Source organism: Trichinella spiralis, assembly GCF_000181795.1.
Source record: "Trichinella spiralis strain ISS 195 chromosome Unknown Scfld4, whole genome shotgun sequence".
Classification (NCBI taxonomy): Eukaryota; Metazoa; Nematoda; class Enoplea; order Trichinellida; family Trichinellidae; genus Trichinella; species Trichinella spiralis.
In genome coordinates this window covers 5,811,163-5,838,727 of record NW_003526943.1, presented here as the reverse complement: position 1 = coordinate 5,838,727, position 27,565 = coordinate 5,811,163, and the positions used below count along the sequence as shown (strand labels likewise).

The 27,565-nt window shown below is 33.9% G+C and overlaps 9 protein-coding genes and 1 non-coding gene across 10 annotated transcripts; 6 read left to right on the top strand and 4 right to left on the bottom strand.

The window, feature by feature from the left end:
* Positions 1-222: 222 nt before the first annotated feature.
* Tsp_01396 (conserved hypothetical protein) lies at positions 223-3,267 on the bottom strand. The gene is made up of 7 exons (XM_003377205.1): positions 3,171-3,267; positions 2,691-2,844; positions 2,539-2,644; positions 2,415-2,504; positions 2,099-2,240; positions 1,452-1,860; positions 223-1,120 (listed from the first exon to the last, which is right to left on the bottom strand). The coding sequence occupies exons 1-7, from the start codon at positions 3,265-3,267 to the stop codon at positions 223-225; spliced, it is 1,896 nt and encodes a 631-aa protein (XP_003377253.1).
* Positions 3,268-6,981: 3,714 nt separating this feature from the next.
* Positions 6,982-10,262, bottom strand: Tsp_01398 (hypothetical protein). Its single transcript, XM_003377204.1, has 4 exons — positions 10,242-10,262; positions 9,583-9,724; positions 7,819-7,904; positions 6,982-7,371 (listed from the first exon to the last, which is right to left on the bottom strand). Exons 1-4 carry the CDS (start codon positions 10,260-10,262, stop codon positions 6,982-6,984), a joined length of 639 nt encoding a protein of 212 aa, XP_003377252.1.
* On the top strand, positions 8,434-8,505 carry Tsp_01397. Its single transcript has one exon. It is a non-coding gene; the product is annotated as a tRNA-Gln (tRNA).
* A 1,598-nt stretch (positions 10,263-11,860) lies between the features above and the next one.
* Tsp_01399 (transmembrane protein 104-like protein) lies at positions 11,861-13,441 on the top strand. Its single transcript, XM_003377203.1, has 2 exons — positions 11,861-12,065; positions 12,147-13,441. Exons 1-2 carry the CDS (start codon positions 11,861-11,863, stop codon positions 13,439-13,441), a joined length of 1,500 nt encoding a protein of 499 aa, XP_003377251.1.
* Positions 13,442-13,904: 463 nt separating this feature from the next.
* On the bottom strand, positions 13,905-14,458 carry Tsp_01400 (hypothetical protein). The gene is made up of 3 exons (XM_003377202.1): positions 14,455-14,458; positions 14,176-14,380; positions 13,905-14,076 (listed from the first exon to the last, which is right to left on the bottom strand). Exons 1-3 carry the CDS (start codon positions 14,456-14,458, stop codon positions 13,905-13,907), a joined length of 381 nt encoding a protein of 126 aa, XP_003377250.1.
* Positions 14,459-14,723: 265 nt separating this feature from the next.
* Tsp_01401 (conserved hypothetical protein) lies at positions 14,724-15,299 on the top strand. Its single transcript, XM_003377201.1, has one exon. The coding sequence runs from the start codon at positions 14,724-14,726 to the stop codon at positions 15,297-15,299; it is 576 nt and encodes a 191-aa protein (XP_003377249.1).
* An 852-nt stretch (positions 15,300-16,151) lies between these two features.
* On the top strand, positions 16,152-18,192 carry Tsp_01402 (hypothetical protein). The gene is made up of 4 exons (XM_003377200.1): positions 16,152-16,166; positions 16,305-16,626; positions 16,736-16,821; positions 17,719-18,192. Exons 1-4 carry the CDS (start codon positions 16,152-16,154, stop codon positions 18,190-18,192), a joined length of 897 nt encoding a protein of 298 aa, XP_003377248.1.
* Positions 18,193-18,369: 177 nt separating this feature from the next.
* Positions 18,370-22,313, top strand: Tsp_01403 (Pre-mRNA-processing factor 40). Its single transcript, XM_003377199.1, has 22 exons — positions 18,370-18,444; positions 18,512-18,644; positions 18,705-18,766; positions 18,798-18,938; positions 19,033-19,153; positions 19,198-19,276; positions 19,332-19,403; positions 19,463-19,550; positions 19,620-19,757; positions 19,869-20,069; positions 20,122-20,272; positions 20,336-20,469; positions 20,575-20,689; positions 20,787-20,878; positions 20,933-21,049; positions 21,127-21,183; positions 21,243-21,323; positions 21,456-21,551; positions 21,616-21,672; positions 21,754-21,835; positions 21,947-21,993; positions 22,224-22,313. Exons 1-22 carry the CDS (start codon positions 18,370-18,372, stop codon positions 22,311-22,313), a joined length of 2,229 nt encoding a protein of 742 aa, XP_003377247.1.
* Positions 22,314-22,539: 226 nt separating this feature from the next.
* On the bottom strand, positions 22,540-23,964 carry Tsp_01404 (conserved hypothetical protein). The gene is made up of 2 exons (XM_003377198.1): positions 23,669-23,964; positions 22,540-23,299 (listed from the first exon to the last, which is right to left on the bottom strand). The coding sequence occupies exons 1-2, from the start codon at positions 23,962-23,964 to the stop codon at positions 22,540-22,542; spliced, it is 1,056 nt and encodes a 351-aa protein (XP_003377246.1).
* Positions 23,965-25,289: 1,325 nt separating this feature from the next.
* Positions 25,290-27,082, top strand: Tsp_01405 (putative methyltransferase NSUN6). Its single transcript, XM_003377197.1, has 6 exons — positions 25,290-25,409; positions 25,492-25,687; positions 25,801-25,963; positions 26,259-26,460; positions 26,528-26,719; positions 26,945-27,082. The coding sequence occupies exons 1-6, from the start codon at positions 25,290-25,292 to the stop codon at positions 27,080-27,082; spliced, it is 1,011 nt and encodes a 336-aa protein (XP_003377245.1).
* The last annotated feature ends 483 nt before the right edge of the window (positions 27,083-27,565 follow it).

Here is a 27,565-nt window from a genome sequence, read left to right as displayed (position 1 = left end):
ACAAAAGAAATGATGATATAGTAAGCAGCAAAGCAAGTAGGTCATTTCTTTTTTCAATAAATTTTTTAACTAATGCTTTTCAGCTTCCATGAAATTTAATTATATTTAAAATTCAATTCAAATATGTTTGATATTTTGTTGTTAAACTTTATTATATAAATGTTTTTCTGGTAAGAAAAATAGTACAAAACAGCAAAATAAAAAAATAGAAATAAGCAGTTTTTAAACAGCTGTAGCACCAGTGCTTTTTGAATCAACACTGCCGGCAGCACTAGAATTTCGAGGTTCCATTGTTTCATTAAAATCTACACCAGGCGAATGCTGCTTAGAACCAAGACTCGCAGCACCAACTACTGGCTGTAATTGAATGACTTGCTGTCGGGAAGAGGGTCTCGAAGCTTGATTCGCAGGATCATTGTTATAGCTGATGAATATTTCTGAGTTTATTTGAAATTTTTGTGGCTGACTGCCTGTTTGACCAGGTATAGGTTTAGTAATATGTGCATTCGTGGCACCAATGGAAGAATTGTGTGGTAAGCCAGTTGGCAAAACTTGGATTCCACCGACCGGACTGTACGATGGATTCACCGCTTGCAAAAGATTCGCTTGATTAAAAGCCGGATTCAACGCATAGCTGGGTAACATTTGCGACAATCCATAATTTGGATCTAAACGAACGGCGCCCATTTCATAAGGCGAGTAAGTTGGCAGTGGCATTCCAATAAGTCCAGCTTGTACTGCTGCCGGCGAACTGTTTGTACTGGATTGTCTGTTATTAGCATTGCTAACATTGTTGTTGTTGTTGTTGTTGTTGCTGTGACTTCGCTCTCTGTCATCCCGCTTTACGTCGCGTGGTCTCCGGTGGCGTCGATGACGGTGATGATGCCCACGTTCACTTTCATCGTGACTGTGATGACGACGACGATGCCGGCTCCTTCTGGAACCGTCACTGCAGCTGTAACCGGTATCAGTTTCACTGATTCGACTGCGACTTCCAGCAACAGAGCGAGCAATGTCCGTCTCTTCGTCAGAATAATAATCTCCTCGACGATCACCACGATGATGACTGTGACTGCGATGTCTGTGACGTGTTGTTATTGATTCTTTAGATTTGCTGTGCCTGAAAATATGCAATTCTTTTTTCGTCATCTCAGAAATTACTTTTATTTAATAAATATTCAAAAACTGCAAAAATGAATACTAATTTTCAGATGGCATGTGCTCAGCTTAGAAAACAGTTTGATAAAATAAAAACGCAAATGCACAGAATTTAGGATCAATGTAAATGTATTTATTCAGGTTTTAAACTGTTAATTATGCATACCGTTTATTTGTTATTTGCAAGTACTACTACTTATAATAATCAATTGAAATTATGCAACAAACTTAATCATTTATGTTCATTTATACTACTGTTCAATTTTTAATATTTTAATAAGGAAAACACATACGGAACACTTCGACGATCCCTTTCTTCGAGTTGGGCTGTCAGTGCATCCACTGATTTACTCCTGAGTATTTCATCTTCTGTTTGCCGTTTGGCAATTGGCACAGACGGGGTGAATACATCATTTTCTGAACGATTCTCTTTGGCAGGTAATTCCACTTCGTCCGTAGCAACATTCAACGCTGTAAATGATCTTGCATCATATCTGTCGTTCGCTTTAATTCCTGGTTCTGTCGTGTAACGTTCTAGCACATGGCCAGGATCGTCAAGAGCAGAAGTAGTTTGAGCATGGTAGGGCATCTGCTTTTGTCCAAATTGTGTCCCAATAAACTGTGATGGTCCTTTAGCAGAAACATTACTTTTAACAGCTGGTTTAGGTTCTTCTTCAAATGTCTTATTCCAGTAAGCCTCAGCTGAAAGCGAAAGTGCAGATAGCGCCAAGAAGGAAAATAGATAGCAAACATAACAAATAAAAATTCTATTCTGTAGCTGTAACTTGCATTCATTCATTTCCATTTTTACTTTTCTTACACTTTCAAATTAATTATTAATTATAATAACAAAATTATTGATCTGCGCAAGATACATCAGCAAGCAATGATAAACAAAATAGGAAAAGCAAGCAGCAGCAATTGTAAGCAGTAAACTTACGTCCAAGTTTAGTTTCAGTGAAATTTCCCTTCTGATTTTGATCATCCCAAACTACGACAGGTACCTTTTGCTCTTCAGAATATTCGTCATAGTTTCGAAGAATTCTTCGATACTGAACAATGACACATAGAAGTGCATAAAGCTAAAATTACTATTATATTTTAAACTGAAAACAAAAATTATACTTTTTTACATTTATCATAACTGAAAACCACTCTATAATGGTCAATATGAGCCAGTAATTATCCACTCCCTGGAAGTAAAGGACTACGTAATTTTCAAAATAGTTCATATTATAGGATTCAGGTTAAATTACCGAAGCCCACCAGGTAATACAGTAAGCCACTGAGCAAAGTATCGAAGATACCACACACGGAAACCATGGCCATACGAGGTGCTTCGAGTTCTGCAAAAAGTTGTATATTAATTTCACAATTAACATAATACAAATAAGTGTTACTGTATGGATGCCATAAATGAGCGATACTGAGCCAAATAGAAGAAAGAAAGCAGAGATCAAGCACAAAATTTGAATGACAAACAAACCTAAAAATAAAATTGGGATAATAAGCAACGTTTTTTTAGAATAAACCTTAAAAAGTGGGGAACAAATTGGAAATTAAAGGAACCAAAGTAACGCCGTTCTTCATCAGTCATCCAGGCTAGTTCAAAATAGCCTTTCCATTTTTCACCTTCTGGACGCCAAGCTCCCAAATTTGGAGTATAACGTTCATTAGATGCCTTATCTTTCAATAAGCGAATGATCCAAGTTTGCCAGCCGAAAATTGCCACCTGGGACAATGAATACATCTAAGCAAAACAATATTCTTAAATGCAAACAAAAATCCCAGGTCTCATTTCAGCTGGCAAACTTCAAATATGGCTTTTCTCACCAAAGAAACAGGGAAAAGAGAAATGAATTTAAGTTATGATTACCGGTGTAAAATCGCTCTTCTGGAGTTACGTAAAATGAAGAATAATCTGGACCATAATAACGAAAATCATATGAAGACTGAGTACCATAAAAGGGTAAACGACGATTAGCCGTCTTGTCCCTTTCCCATTTGATGACATACGATTGCCACGAGAAGATGGCGAGTTGAATGATAGAACATATCTACAATACAACAGATTTGCAATTTGCTAAATTTCTGTTGTGATGTTTCCATTTCACTCATCTCGATCCACTTTCAGGTGGCAAACGTACGACAGCTAGCAAAGCACAGCTAGACAACAGTCCCCGCCGAAGAAGGTATTCTAATATGAGCAGTCCCGTCCGTTTTACAGAAAAACTGTTTACCCTGAATTAGCCTTTGGGTTGCATAAATATCTCCACTTCGAACGCAAGGGCAATAAAATTGGCAAGAGTTTAAAACATAGTAAAGCAAGTGCTTGCATCCGTTAAGTGTTGAAGTTTGCCAGCTGAAGAGACCAATTTGAGTGAAAGAAAACACCTAAAATCAGTTTGAAGTTATATAAAAACGTGTATATTTTTAAAACATATTTCCAGATGCAAAAATAGAGCTGTTTATTAAAATTTTAACATAAAACTTTCAACAATTGATCATGCAACTAAATTTGCACATTAATTTAATTATTTAATTTAATAACTGCATATAATGAAGCGGAATTTTGATCAAAATTGATCATACATCAATAGGCAGTATGTGATAAACTACATTTGGATAACTAAAATTTTTTACTTATTTTTAAGTTTCTGTGTTTAACACTGCATCTTAATTTTCACTTGAGAATATCCGCATGCAACCAGATTGTAATGTTAATAAGCTTAAATCTGAGATATAATATGCAATGAATCAATGTGTAGGCAGTTTTATTATTTATTTTTGATAAAAGTTTTAAAATTAGTTTCGATGTAAAAACAGTACATACATTCTTTTATAAATGTTTAACCATAATATTATTTTGAAGCCACCTTTTAAACTACGGTAATAAAAATAAAAATAATTTTTACATTAAAAATTAAAAACCTCAGCTTTTAGTGCAGTAAATATTAATTATATATTACAACTCAATATATTTATTAATAAATAGAAATTTACTTCTGAATAAATATGATCATATATCTGATTATTGCAGTGAAGGGAACAATGCATATTAAACAATTTTCATGCTTCTCTCAATCAGCATCTGCTGTTTAAATGAAATGAAATTTAATTTAAATTAAATGCAAGAGTGAATTGCATCTATTGAAAATCTGCAGTAATATCGAATATAACAATAATAATAATAGCGTTATTCAGCATTAGTTTATTACTTATATTTTTTTTGGTAAAAAATGTTTGTTTGTCTGTCTATTGTTGTTCTGATTTGAATGCCTTTAAAGTAGGGAAACACTTCTGACAAGTGAGTCGATATGATTTTTGATTTCAAGTGTATGAGCAATTTTTCAAAATTAATTCCCCATCACTTTATTGTTTTCTGACTGATGCAAAGCAAATTGGACATGTTCCGGATGGTATTTGGGACAAGGTTTTTCGCGCGTCGTTCCAAGCTGTGCATTGTACCACTTTTGAAAATACAAAATAAAAATAAGGACAAGGCTCCTCCACTGGCAAGCCACTGCATGGCCAACTTTTTAAAATACCTAAACGACCTCGGCCTGGCAATGGGAATGATTAAGCACCAACAATGCTGAGATCGTGGCGTATACTTTAAGCTTCTCTCAAGCATCGTCGCTATGGTAACGCGTTGTCATTTCAAGCTCCATAATTCTCCTTTTGACATTACACGAAATGCGGCACAATTAACTGACTAGTCTCTGTTTGATGTCAACGTTATTCCAACAAATGAGAGGCCTTTAACACTTTCACATAGTTTTATAAATTTACAGTAGAATATAAATAATGAAATATGATTGCATTTGCTCAGTTTCAACGAGTGTTAATGAAAAGACATATTTAAATTAACAGTGATGCTACATTAAAATCAAATTTTCCACCTAGTAGAAAGAAATTATTGGAGATATGGGATGAAATGAAAAATTTGATACCCGCTTCATCAATAAAATCGATAAAGCAAACTCGCAATAAGCATCCTGTTTGTATTGTCCAATAGTCTACCTTTGCAAACAGCATCAAGCAGAACCTGTCCAACTTTGCCTCAGTATGAGTCATCAATTTTGACGACTGTCCACAAGCTGCTGGCTTTGAAAACAAGCACAACATTTTAAAGCAAATAGAGCACAGCGTGAAACTATCACAAGCATACAGCCCTCACATTGATGATGCATGCTTAATTTTGCAATAAAATTGAGAGGTGGAAAAAAAAATCAGAAATTCTCGCTTCGTCCACCAGCGCAGAATTTTTGACCACTACAAGCGTTCGTCTTGTTTGTAATTGAGCAAACATTTCAAATTTTGTCATTTTTTATCAGATTTCATCTACACTTTGATGACTGTATGAACAAAATAGAAAAATAAGGGAATGTGATTCGTAACATACAGTGAAAAAAACAAATTTTTGGTATTCTTTTAAATTAAATTGTTTGTAATTAATAATAAATCCGTTGCAAAGAGAAGTATTTTTAAATATTTGATATATAAATTCGTTCATTTCAAAGTTGACTCAAATTATGATTTGAAAACAGGTAAAGAATTTCAGCTAATTACGCAGAGATTAGTTACCTAATGATGCTGCGAGAGGTAAATTATTGTCCTATGAACAATGCATCGCTAATTTGAATTTAAACCACAAACTCTGAACAGCGTGAAATTATAATCATACTGAAATTATAATTCTATTGTACAACAGATTCCATGTTTCAGGTGAAAATTTTCAATTGAAAGCTAGAAGGGGATTAATTTAAAAAGAAATATCAGCTTAAATTTTGACAAGACAAATGGATAATTTTATTTAAACAAGTGGCAGCACAATTGAAGAATAATGCAAAAAGTCAAAAATGTAAAATATAAAATTACAAATCAAGCAATGCTGTTGGTGTTTGCATAACGATGACATGCGTTTATTAGAAAAAAAATTTGCTCATTTGAAGCATGTTTTTCTTCTTCTGTCACGGTAAATTGAACTTGCTAAGTAACCATGTTCTTGTAAACAAATCTACCTTAACAAACAACTCGTATTGAGTTGAGATAAATTGTCCTCTGCTCCAACCCTACCCCTTCATTATTTTCCAACTAGATGCGGAAGTATAATCAAGCAATTGCATGTTTTTGTTGTTTCTTCATTTCGGCTTAACGCTTCGTCACTATTATTGTTTGCTCAATTTATCACACACTTGGTAAAATTCAGTTAAGTTAGCATAAAAAAATAAGCCAAACAATGAAATTTGTTTATGAAAATGTTCAACAATGTATATACAAAGATTGGGATAAATTATGACATGTGAATCATGTTGGAAAAATGAAATCTCTTGTTTACAAGTAAACAATTTTGTGCAAAATAGTAAACATGAAAGTTCACTGACTGACTTACCAATGTCCAAATGCCAACAGTGATGCAACCGTCTTTAAGATTCCAACAATAACAAGGATTCATGCCGACCATGTTGACAGTGTGCAATCAGGTGTATGAATATTTGAAAAAGCTTTGTCAGAACATTGCCGCTTTTATAATAATAATAATTTAATGAAACAACACAACAACAACGGGATTTAAAAAAGACCCAAAGAGAAGTCGAAAATGGAATTCACATTGGTTCAACAAGAAAAGTGTCCTTGTTGCTGGGTGGGAGCTAAATTATGACCGGCCGCTTGCCGGCCAAAGCTGTTTGTGCAATTGTGACGCTTCGGTCTCTGGCAACCGGTTCCTGTCAACATGTCCTGATCAGGCTACAGTATAATTTTAAGTTAGCAAACAGGCTACAAACCGGAAACGGGAGCAGAAGACGACGAGATGCCAAATCACAAGGGAATTGCGTGGGAAAGCAAAGATGCCAGGCAGTGGAACGTCAGATCAGGGACCAACAAATGTAAAACCTTCGCTAATTTAAATAAAAGCCAGTCTAAACAGGTGCGATTGATCGAATATTGAGATAAAGGTGAGCTGCGCTTGAAGTGACAGCGCAATGTCGATTGAAGCTTCGTTTCAAAGCAGTTGATCGAATAGAATATAGCATGCTTCTGAGCGTTCACAATTGATTCACGCCAAACTGCTTTTCTTCCATCGTGACGACAGTCGGCTGGTGCGAACGTTGCCAACGTGTAAACAAATCGTTGCTGCCTTATCCTGACTACAACATCGTGAATCAGCGGCAAAGCGTTGACAAAACGATAATACTTGTAAACAAAATACTCCAATCAATATATTGGTAAATTTTATTTAAACTTTTATTATTTCAACAAACAAATTAAAATCAAATTAAAGCATGCAAAAAGCATATTTTTGAAGAAAAAGCAATTTATTCTATTTCACGCTCAAATAGAAAGTGAAAAGCAGGTTGTTGGAAAATTTTTTCTTTTAAATTTTGAATAAAACATAAATGTGCGACAGAATATGACGAAACAATAATATTTATTCATTTATTTTACGATAAATTGATTTATTACTAAACATTGCATTTAATCTTAAAAACAGATATATATATATTTATATTTATATTGTTTAATAATATTCTGCAATAATTCAAAAGCTTTGGCTTAAATAAATGCGCATTGCATGATAAAATTGATCATACGATTTTGTTTTAGTGTGCTTTAAATTAATGCTCACTGTTAAATTTCAAGAGGAACAAAAAATACTTTTAAATGATTCAGCGGGAAACTGCTGATGAGTGTATACCAGTGCATTTTCAGCATGTTTTCAGTTAATACCATCAAATATATATCTGTAATATGAAATAAATCTTTAATATTTCAATAATAATAGCTTTTCACATGTATTGAAGAGAATACAAATGAAATTTGCAAAAAATATTTTTGTTTTTTTTTTATTTTCTACTTTATTGTGTAAAGTATACAGCATACAGCAGCGTATACCCAGAATTTACGCATTTTAATTGGGATTTTATGTTGATCTATTTTTCAGCTTATTTTCATAGATTACAGTAGTTAATAGGACCTTACAAATCTAACATTCTAGATTTTTCATTATTATCTACTTAACCAGTACAGATGTTGATGACTCACTGAGATCTAATACAATAACCAGAAATGGTTTCAACTTTGCCCATTTTAATTTTAGCCATTAAAATTTTAAAAATAATGGAATTCTAAAGCTGTTTTCTAATTTTCGACAGTGGGGAAGCTATAATGAAATTTTTACTAATAGAAAAATAATATAAAAAATTATTACATTGCAGTATTTCAATATTTTCTAATCTCTTCTTAATGTAACATTAGGCAACAGAGACTGACGGTTCCATGGTGTAACGGCTAGCACTCTGGACTTTGAATCCAGCAATCCGAGTTCGAATCTCGGTGGAACCTATGTAAAAGAAAACATATAAAGCTTTCTTCTTGTACTGTGATCTCAACAAATTTTTACATTATGTGAACCAATGAATTATAAACAAGAATGACGAGAAACTATTAATGCGTATAACAATTTTATGCTTTTGATATAATGATAAAATGATTCTTTTTTGATAATTTGAATTAAGGAATCAAAATTTCAATAACAAATTCAGTAAACAAGAAACTGAAACTTGGTCTCTCAGCAAAATATAACACTATAAAGCGCTGTAAAACAATCATTTGAATCGGAACGTTACATTAATTTGCATATCACTTGTCATTGTCATCAATACAAATAGCTATGTGTAAAAAATTAACCAGCTTTTCAACAAATGCAAAAATTACTGGTTTCCATGAAAAATCACAAGCCTATTAATAACAATGTTGTAACAAGAGTAACCAGTAGTCAATTTAATTTAAAAAATGCAGCAGACATTACAAATATAGTTTTTTTGTAATAATTATTGCCTTCTTTTAGTTTTTCTCATTTTTAAATGATGTTACTTTTGTGGAAAGTTTTCAGTTATTGTTGCTTTCATTGCTAATGCTGCGTCTTTTTTATTTTATTAATAGCATTTTCATCAATTCTGCAATATGCGACAAATGTAAGCACAAATAAAAAGTAAAAAAGAAAATTAATATAAATGTTATTTACTTTATATATATAAATTAAAAAATAGGAATCGTGGTTCCATGGTGTAACGGCTAGCACTCTGGACTTTGAATCCAGCAATCCGAGTTCGAATCTCGGTGGAACCTAAGAATTTCTTTTCTATGAATAGCATAAAATCAGCCAGAAAAATGTAACGAAAGATAGGATTTTGTGAACCTGATAAAATTAATAAAAATAATATGCATATAAACTGCAACAAACCAGCAGATAAGATACTGTATATAGCTTCAAAAACTACATTTTGCCTCATTTATTTTAGAACTACAAATTATTTGAAAAATCCAAATTGTAGTTATCAAATAAATAACAAAGAAATTACTATAAAAAACAACATAAAAATAATAATAGTACTTATACTAATAAAGTAACTATATAACCCGTAGGTTTTATTCCATCGTCACAGTATGATGGTTTCTGTCCTTGAAGTTTTTGTTCAAGACAGTTTTTTCTTTTTGCCATATTGTTATTTAAAAGAAAAATGAAAATAGCTCTCAGTGATAATGTGTAAATGTTTAATGTCTGAAAAATATCTCATTCTTCATTATATAATAGCACAATTTGAATGAAATGTTATTTTAATTAGTTTTTTTTGACAAACTTGCTTGTTTATCATATCTGATGTTCTATATAAAATCGCTCTTTGGCATTTCATACATATTTTTTTTAGCAAGTTTGTTAGTCTTATTATGAATTTACAGTCATTCATACTGTCACTGAATAAAATAAAAGCTCAGCTGCTTGCTCTGAAAGTTGTTATGCTGATTGAAATTTATCTTAATGTATCATGATTGTAACATCATTGGTAAATTTACTTTATTGTTGAAGCGTTTTATTTTTTCCTGTTTTCTTCTTAATTGACGGTGCATAACGAAAAACAGGAAAACCGATAAACTGATTGTCACATATCAGTAAATTTATTATACAGTGTTCTCAAAGATTGAAAAGTAATATTTGTCAGATGAGAGCGATTATATAGTTTCATGTATAGCTTAATATCAGTGTATTGCTTCACGACTGCATTAATTGACTAACTTACAGCTGGAAAGCAAATGTACATTTCTGTCAGCGTAGTTTTGCTTAGTACTTAGACAATGTCATTATTTTAATTTGATTTTGATTAATGCGCATCCTTATTTTTTTCAGTTAAACAGGATCATCTTGATGAAATTGATAAGCTTTTAGTATTACAGTGATTCGCTTCAATTGTTATACTAAGTTTTACTGAAGACTGAAGAATTCTTCGGAAGTTGTTTGATGTGTGAACGCACATGTGAACTTCTGAATATTTACATGGGTAGTGCTTTATGTAATATCTGCTGAAAAATTGTATTTTCTGATATTTTTGGTATTTTTTATTTTAAAATTTTATATACGCGCATCTTGTTGCTTTTTATTTAATTATTTCTCTTTATAAACTATTTTACATGATAGTTTCTGGATTTTATTGTTGTGCATGTGAGTTAAGCAGTATGCTTCAAATTTCTTCATTCATAGTATTTTTATAAATAAATGATAATTAACGTTTATAAAAATATTGAGTGGTTCAAAAAATTACTGTTGACTTGAATGTAGGCGATAAGTGAATACATCTTCCAGTCACTTGTGATGCAGGAATGATCTGTATGAGAACAAACATTTGGGAAACAAAATTCACGAGATTTATTGTATTTTGACACATTCCAGCTTCCGTTAAAAGTTTCAGTTAATTTTTTGGATGTTTCAAAGGTGACGTCAGCGGGTCTGTCTGTTTATTTTATTCGTTAATCATTGTTTATGAGCTGTTCTTATCGTCAGTTGAGCTTTGAAAATAATTATCATAATAAACTGTTGTAAATTAGGCTAATGTTTCTTTTTAGTTATCTATATTTATATATCCAAAAAAACAACACAAGAGAGTTATTTAAGTTTCTTCCTTTAAATTGGTAAGCTCTATCGTAGCAAAAAAACGTGCATGAATACTGTTCATATGATTTGTAAAAGTAATGGCAAGTAAATTTCTGTGCATCCATCCATCTTCATATTGTATTTATCATGAAATTGAATATATGTATTTTGTAACATGGATAAATAAATTCTTTTCGATTTCTTAAAACGTACTAGTGTTATTTTATTGGTTCTATATTTTGAAATGCCGAAACTAATTTCCGCAGTTGATTTATAATTTATCTTAATAATTTAAAGCTTATAAATTAAATTTTTTTTTCTAAAATTACGGTTACATTTCAGTATCAAAGTGCCACTGGAAGATAAAGGGGATAATGAAAAATCATTTTTGATTTGCAGACGTTGTCTAGATTATTAGTTTATTATAAATTTACGCAGTGGTTAATAACATTTTGTATACAAAGCGTAAATGATAAAGTCATATCCCACTTATTCCCCTGGAATACTGTAATTGTGTTTGCGCCTGCGTTTTTTACATACAGTATGGCATGTTTAATTAAAAAAATTATTTTTTTAAATTGAAGCGAATTATGGGTAGATGAAAATAGTTTTTGAAGAATAAAATTGACAAAATAGTTGTGATTTCTTATTTTTTTGAATTTCATTATACAGAAAGATTTTCGCTTTACGAACAACAAGACAGTCGTGTTATTTATTATTGTTCGAATTGTTAATGATTAATTGATCGATAATTAATAGTTTGAATTGACGATGGCAGCCAGTGTAGCTCATTATTCTGCTCTGACTGGCATGGTCTATTTGGGCAACTTGTTGGTTGGCACGGGTGCGTTGGCTTTGCCGCGTTCTTTTCAAGATGCCGGCTATGCGCTCGGCTTGTTCACGATGCTTGTACTGGCATTCGTCAGTTACATGAACGTGACTTTTGTGATCGAGGCGATGTCGGTTGCTTCAGCTTGTTTGTCCGAAGAGAAAAAGCCGCAAGACGAGAAACCACCACTAGCACCATCATCATCATCATCAACAGCAACAACAGAAGCGATAGCCAGCGGTCACAATGAGCAGCAGCGGGTGAGACATCAAGAATCGCTTGACGATTCGTCGGATTTGGGTATGGAGGCAAAGTTCGACTTGAAGGAAAACATGGAGTTGGGCCGGATGGCTTGTTTGGTGCTTGGTCGTGGTGGTTGGTTGTTCTTTTACGTATGCATGGGCGTGTATTTGTTTGGTGATTTGATCATCTATGGCGTCGTGGTGCCGAAGGCGTTGATGAATGCCGTGTGTTCGTATCCGGACAATGAGTCGCTGATCAACGTGTCCTCCAGTTGGGCGTGTCGGAGCGGAGGGGATGTGGAATTCAGCCGCGGCGCGGTTTACCGGATGCTGGTGGTGGCTTTTGGCCTGCTTCTAGGACCGTTCGTGTTTTTCGGCATCGGCCGGACGAAGTATTTCCAATTTGTGGCGTCGTTTCTGCGCTGGGCGTCGTTTTTCATCATGATCGGCTGGGCGGTGCAACGCTTGGTCGCCGGCACGGCTGACGGACATCCGGTGCCTGCACGCCCAAGTCAATTCACTAGTTTGTTCGGCACCACGGTATACTCGTTCATGTGCCACCACAGCTTGCCGTCCATTCTGACACCAATTGAGCAGAAGGATCGGCTCCAAGGCCGCGTTGGCATCGTCTACATGGTTGTTTTCTCGTTCTACTTGACCATGGCCGTGACTGCCGTGCTGTCGTTCGGTCGTCTGCACGACGTGTACGTGTTGGACTTTTTCCAACTGCCCACCGATTCTACATTGGACGCCGACCGTTCGACACTGGTGACATTGGTGAAATACTTTTTATTGCTCTTTCCCGTGTTCACCATCAGCAGCAATTATCCGATAATTGGAATCACGTTGCGCAACAACGTTAACACATTGTTGTTCGGTCCGGACAACGGTTCCGCATCCACTTCATCCACGCAGTACCTGGTGAACAGTGACCAAAACGAACGGTCAACTTGGTGTGGCAAATGGAGCTGGGCATTCAGACGTCTGGTGGTACCGTTTTTGGTGGTGCTGTTGCCTTTGTGCATTTCGCTGGTCACTGACGACGTCGAAGCGCTGATCGCCGCCACCGGCAGCTACGCTGGTGTCGGCATCCAATACGTGACACCAACTTGGCTTGTGTGGCGTCTGAGAAGCAGTCGTGCCGACCTGGTCGACCAGATGCCATCCAATTTGGCAAGTCCATTTCGCCACAAAGCTTGGCTTGTCTTTTCCTTTCTTTGGGCTTTATCCAGCCTGCTCATTGTCACTGTCAATCACATTTTAGCTCATTTTTATTCTTGATTCATCGCTCAATTTTTTCACTCTCATGTTTGTTATCATTAAAAGATATATTCATTTTTGGTTTTTTTAATAAAAATGTTTCCATTGCTTTAGTTGTTGTTACAAGTTACTATAACAACAGTGGAGACAATGGAAATTTTTTACGGACTGTGAAATGGTCACTGATGAATTAACCAACATTGAAAAATGTGGAAATTCACCCAAGTCCGAAGAACGGACACACCTTTATTCTAATAGTTATAATAAGAAAAACGGACTTTTGAATTGGGTTTAATATAAATTGTTATTTCAATTACTGATCGTAATAAAATAAATTTCATTAAAATAAATCGTAGAAAACACATAAAAATAGACATAAGCTAAATAGATGCAGCAACTTGAATTTTCTTTTTCAATGATAATTTTGAACAAAAGATATGAAAATGAAAATGTTTTCTAAATGATCATTTTTCCAAATGATGGCTCATTGGTGTTTGCAATGGCTCTTCTTCTCCAAGGGAGCTTCCAACTGAAGAACGCCCATTTCAGGCATCCAACTGGCCATCACATTCTTAATGTCCACTTCTGGAGGTATCACACATTCACACTGGAACGTACACTGTCTTTTACCAGAACTTTTAATTTCCACAGTGAGGCTAAAATAAATTTCAAATTAAATATGCACAGAAATGAATTTTTTTGAAAAGTATAGATTTTTATATATGAAGTTCATAGACGAGAGGAAAATTATTTACAACTGTCCCGTGCAGCTCACTGTCAACTTCGATAGATCCATGTCCGGCACCATAATGTGAATGCGAAAATACTTGCTGTCAGACACATCCCGAATCGAATACTTGCAACAACTGACCGTGGTCCATTCTTCAGACGTTCCTTTGTTGCCCATTTGTTCAGCACTCGAAGTGGCCGAATATGACCGAGTTGACAATTTATACTTTGCTTAAATTACTTTAAACTTTTACTGATAAAGTTTAAAATTTTTCCACTTTAAAATACCACCGTTTAAACTTTACTCATTCTCATAAAGAATTTGAAATTTAAATTCTGTTTGTCATTTTACCGCACTGTTGTCTCTCTCTCTCTCTCTCTCTCTGCGTGTGTGTGTGAGTAGCAAATTTTTGTAAGTTGAAATAATTTCTAAAAACGACTAAAATATGGATGACATTAATTTGATTAGATCAAATTTGTTATGCCATAATATTGGTCTTTTGTAATATGTATAATTTTATTTTTCTTAACCTTTTCGATTTCAGTTCATTCCTTTTGTAGACAATATTTCACAATGCTCTTTTTGGTTGTTGTTGTGGAAATTATCATGCTAGTAGTTGTCAGTTATTTCGTGTTCACTTGCGGAATTTGCAAAAAAGTCAAAGGGGAAACAAAACAAGACCCGGTACCTGACGTTCAAGTATTACATGCCGTGATATCGAAGGGAGTAAGTGTGAACCACGTAAGTCAGGAATGTGAAGAAAAGAAAAGTGAAATCTCGAAAAGCGTAAATGAGATTCAAAAGTCGTCCAATGTAAGCACTAACGACCCCAGTTTTGTCGAAGTTGCCCAGCTAAATTTGAAATGCGCCATTATGAAAACATTAAATACAGTTCCACCAACGCCAGCGGTGCAGAATCCACCAGTCGACAATATGGAAATTACCGCTTTGCAAGAGGTTGACATGAACGCTGCTAAGATTTCGCAGACGGCGATCCAAGCCGAATCGTTGATTTCAGGGAAAGTTGAAGTGAAAAAAAGTGAAAAAATCGACAAGAATGAAATGGAATTTGCCTCTGTTGGAAAAAGTAAAGAACTGAACATAGAAAATGAATTGATCATTTACGACAAACCCAAACAAATTAAATGATGGTATTAAGAAACAGATTTTAAATATGATATGATTTGCCAATTCATATCATAATAATTTCTAATGTAAAATATTTCTCTAATATTTGAAATTTATTATTTTTTCTCTCATTCATTATGTCATTGCAATAAATTATTTTTATAAATGATGTTTTTTTCACACGTGTTTCAACTTAATTGAACTTGTGGCCTGCGAAATATACGCAAGAATTAAAATGGAAAAAAATGAAGCATCGCTAGCAATTGAAGAAATTTTACTCCTTTCCACTTCACTATATTTCCTGAAAAGTTTGCTTTTCATTTTAACTACTGCTCTACATGCTAATAAATGTAAGATAAATAATTTCTGCCGGAATATCTCTGATAAAAAATTTTTTTTCCAACATTTAAAAATAAATCAAAAACATTTCAAAAAAATCTTCTACCGCATTCTCAGTTTTTAACCATTAGCTATCAATTAATCAAAATTGTATGCCAAAACAGGCGACAGACAGCTAAAAAATCATTAAATGATAATTATTAACTTAAAATACATAAAAAAGTGTATTATATTTACATCCACTAAGAATTTACAGTAACGTATACACTAACCTACAAATCACAAATGACTGTAGCTGAGTATTTTTTTCGGGGATTTCCATCGTGATCGACGTTTTACTTTGTTCTTACATTATTTTCGTGTCTCGCGCATGTAACTTATTTTCCATTTGTTGTAAATGTAACCTTTACAATGCTGATACTTTTCAATGTTCTCCTTGAGTACGTTGCTAATGCTTGGTTTCGGTTTTATTGAAATCGTACAGTTTTGCTTCATCTCTTGTACTTTATTTGATAATTCTATTCTGCATTGAAAATGGTTATAAATACGGTTTTATAAGTCCGTTAAAGTTTTGTAATTTTGTAAATAATGTATTATCAGCATTGGTTTTTCGAAAAAAATAGAAGAATTTGACGTGGTCGCGCTGTTTTTATTAATTTGCGATTGTTTTGTAAAATTTTGTTTCAGATGAGCGAACGTGACGTTGCGCATAAAAATTTATGCGAAATTCGTCTTCTGTCGAACTCGGAAGACAGTTCCGACTCGGATGACGGGCGCTCATTTACACCAAGTAGTGAGTGTAGTGATACGTTTGAACAACTGGAGACCAACGATCAAGGCTCAGCAACGCGCGGTGATGTTTATGATGGGTGGAGAAAGCTTGTAGTGGAGCGCCAGTTGTGTGAAGGGCTTTCGTCTATTGTCTCAGGTGAAGTAATTGAGAGAGGAGTCGAAAGTTACCCTGTTCCTGAAAAGAAGAAGACGAATGAAGAGCCAGATGAATCTGAAGGTGCATTTTTAATTTTACATCTGTTTTGAATTATCTAATCTAATTTTTTTATGATTAACTTTTAAAAATACATATTCAACTTTTATTTATTTATTTTGAAAATATTTAGTTACATCAAAATGGACTTTTTTTCCTTATGAAAATGTTGGTTTTGGTGTTCCTCGTGCATTGCCAAATTTGAAATTGAAGGCAAAGGTTAGTTATTATTATTATTATTATTTATATTTTCTTGACGATAAGTTTGCGATTTGATTTGATTTGAAAAACGATAAATTTGAAAAAATTTCTTAACGATAAATAAAGTATTAATTTGAACTAGATGTCGATATTCGGTTAAAATAATTTTTTGTAAAATAAGCTATATTTTTCTTTAAATTTCATAAACCTTTGCATTTATTTGAAAATTTTTAATTTTACATATTTCACCTTTGAATACTTTATTGCAGGGAAAGAATTTAAAGCACATTCTTTAACCTATTTTGATTTTTGATTGTTATACATTTTTTCATATTTTCTCAGGCATTTAAGATTATTCTTAGAATTTTTTAAATAAAATCCTGTAGATTTTTTATTTTTAATGTAACACTGCACATGAGGTAAATAATTCCGGCTTCTCGTTTTCAAATCAATCAAATGGAGCAGATACAGTACTACAGAGAGTATACCTACGTTAATTGATTTTCAAGTTTAAAGCAGGTTGCCAACTGAAATAGAATGAAATTAGTTATTTATAATTATTATATGTAAGTAAAGGTCATTAAAGGTAGAAATTTCATCCGAAAAAATTGTATTTATTATTATGAATATTCTCAATATTTCTATTTCATAAATATGATAGATTTGTTGTAGATTTTAATCGTATTTTGTTAAACCTGTTTTCAAAGTTGTTATCGTCATTTTTTAAATTGTTATGATGCTGAATGCAGCTAGTGTAATTATATTTTTTGTTGTATATTCGCAATTGCACAAATAAGTTTTTGTTATAATTCTCTATTAGTGTTATGAATTTTTTTTGCCTTAAATGAATTTTTGAATTAAATTTATGTTCATTTTTTAAACAATTCAAATATCTTGATTTGGGATTGATTTAAGGAAACAGCCTGGAATTTTTCTAAACGATTGGCAGCAGCTTTGGGAGAGCGTAAGTCTGCGTACTTGAACGCGATAGTGGGGGCAATTGGCAACAAGAAAGCGATGGAACTGTACAATCGAGTAGTAGATGTGGAAATGGTTGGTGGCCTTCCAACGAAGGACAACACGCAGCGACGAACACCGGGTGGAGTGTTTTTCACCTTTTTTAAATCGGATGACAGTATATCAAGTGAGGTGAAACTTCGTATTAAAAAGTATGACAAGATGAAGGCCAAAGCTCGAGAAAATGCAAAAAATGAGAATCGGAAAAAAGTCAAAACCGAATTAATGGAACCGAAAGAAGTCGAAGTCACAACCGAATTAATTGATTTGAAAGAAGTCGAAGTCAAAACCGAACCAATGGAATGGAAAGAAGCCAAAACCGAACCAGCGGAATCGAAGGAAGTCAAAATCGAACCAATGAGCGAAGATTGATATAACAGCTTGAAAGGATTATTCATTTGGAGATATTTATAAGTTTATTTAAAAAATTGAACTGTGAAATAAATTAATATTATTGTTATCTTTTTATAGAATATTTTTTTGGTTTCTCCGTATTTTATTTTTTACTATTCTTCAGTTGTTTCTTTCTTTTAAATATGTATTGTAGCAATGGATCCGGCTCGTCCTCCTGGTCAATATGGAGGAACTTCATTTCTTCCGCCGACTATTACCTTTTCGCAGCTGGTAATCTCTTTTTGTTTGCATGCATTTGTTTGCTTATTTATTTATAGTGAAATTTATAATTTTGCAGAATGCCAATCAAACAGTGACATCATTTTCGATGCCGCCAAACTCAGCTACACCTTCTGCAGGTTGGCGACCAGTGACTCCTGTTCAATTTTTGAATCATATTAATACATCTGTCACGCCCAGCGTTCCAGTCAGTAAGTAATTTCAGTTCCGCATAGATTTCTTTTTTTAAGTTATTATTTATTCATATTTAGACATTCATTCTTCAGTCTGTACAACCGCTAACAGTGTTCTCGACGGTTCTTCAACGGTAAAGGTATTTTGATTATCAATTTTTTAATTATCAGTGTTGTTTACTGTTTCGCTCATCCATACAGGAAAGCATTTGGTCTGAACATCGAGCACCTGACGGCAGATATTTTTATTACAACAGAGAAACGAAACAATCGTCCTGGATTAAACCGAATGAATTGAAGAGCCACACTGAAGTATATTAATTCTTGATCAATAGTTATTCCATTGTTTTTTTTAAATTTAATTTTGATATTTTCTAAGTGAAATTGCTTTTTTGTCTTGTTGCAGCTGTTGCTCGATCAGTGTCCATGGCAAGAGTACAAAACACCGGATGGTAAAGTTTATTATCACAACCGTGATACGAAAGAATCCATATGGACGATTCCTCACGAATTGGATGAATTGAAAAGTGAATTTCCACATATATATATTTATTTATTTATTTATTTTCAGCTGAAATACAGCTTATATTTGTAAATTTTTTAGAACTCGTCGAAGCAGAACAATTGCTAAAAGAATCCAAACCACAGAGGTAGTTTTTTTCCAATTTTTTGAAAATTTTAAATTTCAATTTTTACCACTTTTAGTGATATTGAACGCGCAATGCAAGCTACGCTGGAATCAATTGCAATGCATGGGCCAATGCTTGGCGCTGACTCGTAGATTATTTCCAACAACTGAAATAGTTTGCTAAATTTTTTTGCTTTTTACATTTAAGGGAAAAATCCACGGAGAAGTCAGTCGAAGAGATGTATAAAGACAAAAAAGAGGCAGCCGATGCTTTTAGAGAACTTTTGAAAGACAAAGTTTGGGGATTTATTGTTTTGTTGAGTTTTATTATTATTATTTTTTCTGAATTATTTGTTTGGATGTAGAAAATTCAATGCAACGCATCTTGGGAGCAGACGATGCGCATTATTCAGGGGGATCCGCGGTATCGAGCTATTCCAAAGTTGCAGGAGAAGAAGCAAATATTCAACGCTTACAAAGTGCAACGAGCTAAAGAAGAGAAAGTAAAGTGATGATTTGTTGTTGTTTAATGTTCGAATGTTGTGAAATTTGGCTTTAATAATTAATTATTTTAATCGAATTTAAATTAAATTAAAAACTGAATACTGTCGTAGGAAGAAATGCGTCAACGGCAGAGGAAATCTAAGGAAGATTTAGAAAAGTGGTTGCAAGAGAATGACAAAGTTACGCCAACAATGCGTTATCGTCGAGCGGAAGAGCTGTTCAAAGATGAGCGAGTTTGGAATGCGGTTCCTGAAATGGAGCGGCGAGACATCTTCAAAGATGTTCAGTTCTATTTGGATAAAAAGGAAAAAGTATTTTTTTTCTAATTTTGTACACTTGATGTATACGTGTATTTTTTCATAGGAAGAAGCCAGGGTTCTTAGAAAGAAAAATATCCGGGCCTTGGCGGCCATTCTAGCCGGCATGCCGGAAGTGACAGTAGAAACTACTTGGCGTGAAGGTCGAAAGCTTCTTGCAGAGAATGCTGCTTTTTTGAACGACGAGAGTCTTCAAAGTATTTTCTTTTCTTTTATTTTCAAATAATAAGCTGATTATTTTAATGAGTTTTGTTTGTCAGATATGGATAAAGAGGATGCGTTGATTGTTTGGGAGGAGCACATACGAGGTCTGGAGGCGGAAGAAAAGGCAGAAAAAGAGGCCGAAGCACTTCGTGAAAAGCGTCAGTGTCGTAAAAGACGCGAAGCATTCCAAGTAATTGTTTGCTTTTTTGTTTGCTTGTTGTTATTCTGTTTTTGTTGGACGCTTTATTCTGATTATTCTGAGCCCACTGAATTGATGTAATACGCGTGGTTTTAGCAAATGTTGGACGAGATGTACAAAATGGGTGTGTTGAATTGTCATTCACTTTGGCGTGTTCTTTATCCCACGTTTGCCAAAGATCCACGGTTCACGGAGATGCTGGGCCAGCCAGGTAGGTATCCAAGTGTGATGCAGTGCAGTGTAGTGCACTTGAATTGAACTGATATTTTCCTGTGGTGGTGTGATAAATTGTGAATAAAAATTTTCAGGTTCTACCCCGCTGGATTTGTTCAAATTTTATGTGATAAATTTGAAAGAACGATTCGATAGTGACAAACGGATACTTAAAACTATTTTAAAGGTGATTTGAATGTGATTATTTTATGTTGAGGTTTTTGGAGAATATTTTATTTAGGAGAAAAAGTTCAACGTAGAAGTAGAAACAGCTTATGAAGAATTTTTGAAGCAAGTGCAAGATGACACTCGAACGGCTGATATTGCAGTATGCAATTTGAAACAATGTTTCGAAGTGGTGAGCATTTGAATTATTTAGCGGGGTTTATTTTTTCTGTTCTGCTTTCTATGAACGAATCATTTCTCTTTTTTCAGCTTGTGGAGAGAGCAAAATTGAAAGAGAAAGATCGCATGAAAGAAGATTTACGACGCGTAAGTTGAATAATACATATATATTGTGTAATACTTTTGAATTTTCTCTTTGATTAAAGAAAAAAGCATTGCAAGACTCATTTACTGAGATATTTCGCAAGCTAGTTCCGCCATTGGAACCAACTTCCACTTGGGAACAGGTAAGCTGTATTTTTTTGCTCTTTGATATCAGTATATATATATATATATATATATATGTATGTATAAAATTGTATAATTTGTTTAATGAATTTAATTTTATTTAACGAAGAGGTTTTTTATTTCTTTTTCAGGTTCGACCACTGGTATGCGAGGATCCAGATTTTCAAATTCTTACAGAAGAGGAGGATCGTATCAGTGCTTTTAATGATTTCATTGAATATTTATCGGTGAAAATAGAACGCGATCATTTTCAAATTGAATAAATTATTGAATGAATTTCATTTTGTACAGGTTTCTTGTTCTCATCATCATCACTCTCATGGGAAAAAGAAAAAGAAGACCAAAAGGGTGAGTTGATTTTTTACTACCCCCGACGACAAAAACGATCATCTTTTATATTATATTTATCAAGTGTGTTTATTTTAATAGGTTTCTCCAAGAGATGACGCTCATGACAGGGTTTCTAGAAAGAAAAAGAAGAAAGAGAAATCTACTTCATCTGATGAAGAATGTAAGATTTTCATTCATGAAATAGTTTTTTTTGTGAATGACTTTTTTGTTACGAGAGTGTTGTTTTGAAATATGAAAAATACGTAGTAATTGGAATTTTTACAACTTTTAGTTGAGAAGAAACGAAAGAGAAAAGCTGAAAAAGATGCCTCTCACATGGTAAACTTAATTTTATTTTAAAGAATGCATTATTTTGAACCAAACTTAAAGTTTTCCCCTTAAAGCAGTTCTTGTACACCATAAGTAATGTTGCGTCTTCAGTGTTGTAAAATATGTTTTATGCTTTCAGGACATGGTGTACAGTTTATTTTGTAAAAATGATAATATTTTTTTGTTTGCCATTGTACTTATTTTTATTTTTGAATTTTTATTCATTTTATAAATTTCAGTCAAGCGACGCGGAAAGTGGTGAAATCAGTGAAGGAGAGTTGGAAAGGAAACGTAGACGTATATTGAAAGAGTTGAAGAAGCAAGCATAAGAGTGAATTTTAAAATTAATTCTGTTTTTTGTTCTCTTTTAAATTTCATGTTGTTAATGCCTTTTCATGTTTCATGATGCAGAGCAAAGTATTTTCGACGTGGTGAAATTTTGAATTCTATTCACCACGCACATATACATATATATTATAGATAGATATGTGGATTCGAATGTTCCGTAGCGTTATGAATAAAAAAAATATTCTTATTCTGTTTCAATTTCATTTCTTACACAGAACAAGCTGTTTGTGTGTCAGGATTGTTGGAGGTGCGCTGTTGGGGACATATTGGGTTTAGTTTGTCCGTATTCTCAGTCCAGCTTTGGCGTTCTTTATTTTCTTGAAGCAAGACCAGCTGATTGCAGTAGCGTTCCTGTCGACTGCGACAAAGTGTGAAATAGCAGATTTGTCTGAAACGTTGACTGCAGGCAAAGTAGACGAAAACCGTCAGCGAAGCGTCTAGCATGCTGAGGAAATTAGCGACCGCGGCGAACTGCTCCCACGGGAACCTGCGGCGCCACTGGCGTGCAGGGGTGTGATCGACGGCGGCGATGATGAAATTGACCACATGCGGCATTTCGAATACCAAGTGACAGGCGGTCGTGGCCATACTCAATCTGGTCACACAGCGTTTCTGCTCACTTCCCTGGCTGAACCGTCGTTTAGCCCAAAACAACTGATAATAGATTAGCAATGACAACGCCAGCATGGTCACCATCGGGATTAAAAGAGTGGACAACGCATTTGCCCAATAGTAAAGCTTCTCGTAAGCTGGCAGACCGGTAGGAAGAAGGTAGAAGTAAGTTTTCATGTTTGGACAAACAACTGGAACCACTTGCCTGCAGAGCAAGTAGAACACTTGCAGAGCGATTGCTGCGCCGAAGCAGCCCACAATGCACAGGTACGCGTTGCGTATGGAACACCAGGATTTTGCTTGGGCCGGAAATGCGACCATGATGTAACTTTCCACTGTTACCGCTACTGTCAACCTGAAATTATGATGTAGTTATTTTTTTGTTGATGTTCTACAGCGCATGGAGATATTTCCAATTGAAGAATCAAAAGTAATTTTTATGAGCTTAGAAAATAATATTGTTTCACAATGTTTCATATGCGATTGTCGGTTAATAATGAATTAATTAAAAGTTGTGAAAATGTAAAAATGAATAAAATTGTGATACATTTAAATGATTTTTATAATAAATTTATAATTAATAAATGAAGGTGAAAAGTGAAACGGTTACCATATTGCGACGGTGCCGAAGAGATTGATTAGAAACAATGTTACTGGTAATGTTTTCCAGTAAAAATTTTCTACAGCAGTGTGCTTGAAACCAGCCGGAAGTAGATGAACAAACCTGGGTATCAAACTGATCACGCACAGGGCGTTGGCAACCGCTTTGGCAGCCAAGAGGCGTATTGTGGGAGCGGCTCTCAGAAAACGATGCCAATAGACAAGCAGATTTGCCGAATTTCCGGCAACACAGGTTAGCAATATTATTGGATAGAGGTAGAGAAATAGCGGTCGTTCCATTGGTAGTAAATCTGCAGGTGCGTGACAAGTTTGTGCGGTTAAATTTGCTAAAGTCAAGCTGGAGTTTTGTTCTTGTTGAAAAGCCGGTGAAAGCACGTCAGTTCCGACTTGCGGTGCCATTTTCTGGTAAAAATGCTTTTCAGCACGGCCAATTTTAATCTCGTTCACCAAATTTCATCATATATTTCATTTCTGATAAAAGCCTGTTCAAAATTCTGCCAAAATCGAAGTGCACTGTTTGTCATTGCAATAATGGTCATTAAAGACGCACAAATGGTCCACTACGAAACCGAGAAGCGGCTAATTACGTGACCTACACCAACGCTGGTCGGCATTTATTAACTTTTCAAGAACCGCTAGACAGATATATTGGTCCACTTCACACTCAAATGATCAAGCGTTTGTTCAAATCCATTCAATAATGTCAACAAATATCTGATCAAAAATCTTTTCACTTTAACTTTTTTTAAAATGTAGTTTTCATAAAATTTTATTAGTAATAAAAAATATAAATTTTTGCTCAAAAAGATGATAAATGTATTTATTTTTTAATTTGTTTTTTGACAATAATTTCAGTTCATTTATATGTATTCTAAAGTAATATAAGTTTATAGATGAAAGCATTAAAGTATGAATTTCACTTCTAAAAAATAGAATATTTTGAAATGATGACACAAAAAAGTGGTTTTACAAGAAAACATGCTTATTTTATTCATTATATGCATAAATTTTGAAACAAAAGTGATTGCTGATTTCAAAGATTCATTCAGACAATGCATATTTTTTCTCATGAATTACTGTTATATTCTAAAATAATTTGAAAAAAATTATTTAACTAGAAATTAATTTACTTGAAAATAAAGAAAAAACTCATAAAATAGAATTTTTTATAATGAGTAATTGTACTTGGTTATTTTTTTCATGGCAGTTTCCTGATTTAAACTAGATTTTCCTTTTGTAGTACAGTAATTAACAATGGACACTGTTCGTGTTTAAATTGAACGATGTTTTTTCGACTGTAAGATGTTGGGTTTTGAAAATGTTAAAAAAAACCAGATAATGCTGAAATTATAATTTATTTATTTTAATGTAGTTGTAAAAAATTTAATTAGAGAAAAGAATATTGCTTCATTAAAAAATTTTTAATTTGTTGACGATTATTTATTGAATTCTTATTATTTATCAGTCCAGTTTTTAACATTTTAAACTATTATTTAATATCATCTTTGCACATTTGCAAAGTATAGAAATATGTGCAAATTTTCCTATGGTTTTGGAACACATTTTTCACATGTGTTGCATGGAATGTAAAATAGTTAATTTTTCTATAAGTTGAAGTTCTAGTTTATATTATTGCTACGGTTCAGTGATGAAATATCAGTATTGCGTGATATTAATTTCTCGAATTGCAGTGCAACGATACAATGCATTCTTAAATGGATACAATGTCAATGAACAATAGCTGCATCATGAGGATCCCACCGCTTTATTCAACGGTGCGCGTGAACACGATGAAGATTGGAATTCATCAAGCGAAAGAGCGAATGGAAATTCTTCTTTCTGAAGTATTTTAATTATTGTTATAAGTTTTTTTTATTGTTTTCTCCTTTGAATGAAGCTGAAAATGTTTTTCTTTTACAATTTCAGCAGTATAAAGCAAAAGAGAATAAAAAACCCGAAGTATCACTTCATTGGTGTCTTAAAGATGTGTTGGTTTTGACTGGTAGTGGACCTCATGAAAAGGAACCTTTTCCAACAGAGATATACGTGGATAAAAAGTGCGGGAAATCTGTCTTACGCGGGGCTGATATTTATTCTGTCGGCATTTTAGGCTCAAATCGTTGTAAGCAAATTAAAACGATTTATAATTTATCAAGATGATTGAAGTTGATTTTTGTGTATTGTTGAATTCAGTGTTTAATCAAAATGGTTCATTCAGCTTATATCAGTGTTCAGGGTTTGCCGAAGGGTCCAATGTGTCCGTGTACATGGATTTGGAAGGTAAATGCCGACTAGGTTGGAAGCGTCCGTATGATAAGCGAAAATTGTTCTTGGGAAATGGTGTAATTGCAATTTCCAGAGATAGTCTTTTCAAGACAAAATTGATGAAAAAACAACCGTAAGTTGTTGAATAATAATCATAATTGTTGTTATTCGAAATATAAAAAGAAGAAATAGCATTGGAAAAAATAGTTATAAAATTGCAAGAAATTTCAGTTTGATCTTGAGCATGATGAGAAAATGAATTGTTGTTTTCTTTGCACAATTCGAAGAGAACAAACTAGTATAGGTAAAGATATCTTGCAAAGAATAACAATTTGCATGTTATGCAATTTGTCGAAGTTGAATATGCACGATTTGCAAGCACGAACATGCAATAGTTTGCTTTTCAGTTTCGATTGAGTGAATTTCAGAGAAATGGGCGTTTTGATGACCGCAGGGGTGTGGAATCATCCCAAACTTTATGGTATCGTAGAAGATTGGGGTTTTCCACAAAATTTACCGTCTATCATTTGCACTCACGTGTTGAATCCTCAACCTGGCGAGGTGATATTGGACTTGTGCGCAGCGCCGGGCGGTAAAACTACTCACATTGCAACGTTGACCAAAGATCAGGTTGAAAATTGCCATGCTGAATTGGAGAGTTGTTGAGTTTGAAAGAAAAAAATATTAAAATTTCCAGGCTCGAGTGGTTGCTGTCGACGATTGCAGCAAACGGTTGCAAGAGTTGAAAGAAAATGCCAAAAAGTTGAATCTCAAATCGATCGAACCCAATCTAGCTGATGCTGTGAAATTAGTCGGTATGCGGAAAGGGATTATTAAATCATTTAATATTGAAAACAAATTAGAAATTACTTTTTCAGACAAAGTACCGGTCGGTTTGAACGTTCCGGAAAACGGTTTCGATCGGATACTGCTCGATGCACCGTGCAGTGGCTATGGTCAACGACCGTTGTTTTACAATTTCCACGAAAATCCCAAATGCAACAACGCCTATCCGCCATTGCAACGAAGATTATTCCGAACGGTAATATATATTATTTATATTTAGCATATTATTTTTTCCGGTAACTCTAATCATTATTTTTATAATTAAAAGGCTGTTCGTCTGTTAAAACCTGGTGGAACACTCGTATACAGCACTTGTACTTTGAACAAAGATGAAAATGAGGGAATTGTTTTATGGGCTCTTGAAGAATTTCCTGAATTGCATCTAACTGAACAGGTGTTGTCGTAATTGTATTTAAATTGCTTCTTTATCGTTCAAGTGTTTCAAGGATCCTCACATGGGCAAACGAGGAGATGCAGCGTATGGTTTGGAAATGGTACAAAAATTTGATCCAACCGATTTTTGCACCCGACACGTCAACAATGGCGGCAGTTTGAAAATAAATTGCCTGAATGATTTGAATGCAGAAACTGTGGACCACTGGGATCGACCATCCGCACTGTCAGTTGATTCAGACACTATTGGATTTTTTATTGCAAAATTTTTCAAAAGAGGTTAATTTATTATTATTTGAAGAAACCTTTTCATTTGATTCAAAATTGAATTGTCATTTATTGAGTAATTGAGAACAATTTTAATAATCCTAAAAATTGAACTGAACAAATGTAAATTGTAATTTTGTTTCACATATAAAAATACTTGATAAACATCGTGATCAAATAAGTATGCAATATTCATATATGAATGAATAATTTTTGAAAATGTGCCAAG

Bases quoted from the DNA above. Each gene is read 5' to 3' on its own strand.
- Tsp_01396 (XM_003377205.1), bottom strand. From the start codon at position 3,267: ATGGAAACATCACAACAGAAATTTAGCAAATTGCAAATCTGTTGTATT. The intron at 2,645-2,690 runs GTTTATTCTAAA...TTTTATTTTTAG, and splicing joins TTTGTTCCCCACTTTTTAAG to GTTTGTTTGTCATTCAAATT. The intron at 2,505-2,538 runs GTTAATTGTGAA...AACTTTTTGCAG, and splicing joins GTAACACTTATTTGTATTAT to AACTCGAAGCACCTCGTATG.
- Tsp_01398 (XM_003377204.1), bottom strand. From the start codon at position 10,262: ATGTACATTTGCTTTCCAGCT. The intron at 9,725-10,241 runs GTAAGTTAGTCA...GATATTTTTCAG, and splicing joins TGTACATTTGCTTTCCAGCT to ACATTAAACATTTACACATT. The intron at 7,372-7,818 runs GTATTTTTTGTT...TATTGATTGGAG, and splicing joins TCCCGCTGAATCATTTAAAA to TATTTTGTTTACAAGTATTA.
- Tsp_01399 (XM_003377203.1), top strand. From the start codon at position 11,861: ATGGCAGCCAGTGTAGCTCATTATTCTGCTCTGACTGGCATGGTCTAT. The intron at 12,066-12,146 runs GTTTGTCCGAAG...CAACAACAGAAG, and splicing joins GATGTCGGTTGCTTCAGCTT to CGATAGCCAGCGGTCACAAT.
- Tsp_01400 (XM_003377202.1), bottom strand. The intron at 14,077-14,175 runs GTAAATAATTTT...AATTTATTTTAG, and splicing joins GTGAGCTGCACGGGACAGTT to CCTCACTGTGGAAATTAAAA.
- Tsp_01401 (XM_003377201.1), top strand. From the start codon at position 14,724: ATGCTCTTTTTGGTTGTTGTTGTGGAAATTATCATGCTAGTAGTTGTC.
- Tsp_01402 (XM_003377200.1), top strand. The intron at 16,627-16,735 runs GTGCATTTTTAA...GAAAATATTTAG, and splicing joins AGAGCCAGATGAATCTGAAG to TTACATCAAAATGGACTTTT. The intron at 16,822-17,718 runs GTTAGTTATTAT...GATTGATTTAAG, and splicing joins ATTTGAAATTGAAGGCAAAG to GAAACAGCCTGGAATTTTTC.
- Tsp_01403 (XM_003377199.1), top strand. From the start codon at position 18,370: ATGGATCCGGCTCGTCCTCCTGGTCAATATGGAGGAACTTCATTTCTT. The intron at 18,767-18,797 runs GTATTTTGATTA...TTTAATTATCAG, and splicing joins ACGGTTCTTCAACGGTAAAG to TGTTGTTTACTGTTTCGCTC. The intron at 19,551-19,619 runs GTTTGGGGATTT...GTTTGGATGTAG, and splicing joins GAGAACTTTTGAAAGACAAA to AAAATTCAATGCAACGCATC.
- Tsp_01404 (XM_003377198.1), bottom strand. From the start codon at position 23,964: ATGGCACCGCAAGTCGGAACTGACGTGCTTTCACCGGCTTTTCAACAA. The intron at 23,300-23,668 runs GTTTGTTCATCT...TCATAATTTCAG, and splicing joins GTGATCAGTTTGATACCCAG to GTTGACAGTAGCGGTAACAG.
- Tsp_01405 (XM_003377197.1), top strand. From the start codon at position 25,290: ATGTCAATGAACAATAGCTGCATCATGAGGATCCCACCGCTTTATTCA. The intron at 26,461-26,527 runs GTTGAAAATTGC...TAAAATTTCCAG, and splicing joins CAACGTTGACCAAAGATCAG to GCTCGAGTGGTTGCTGTCGA. The intron at 26,720-26,944 runs GTCGGTTTGAAC...TATAATTAAAAG, and splicing joins CTTTTTCAGACAAAGTACCG to GCTGTTCGTCTGTTAAAACC.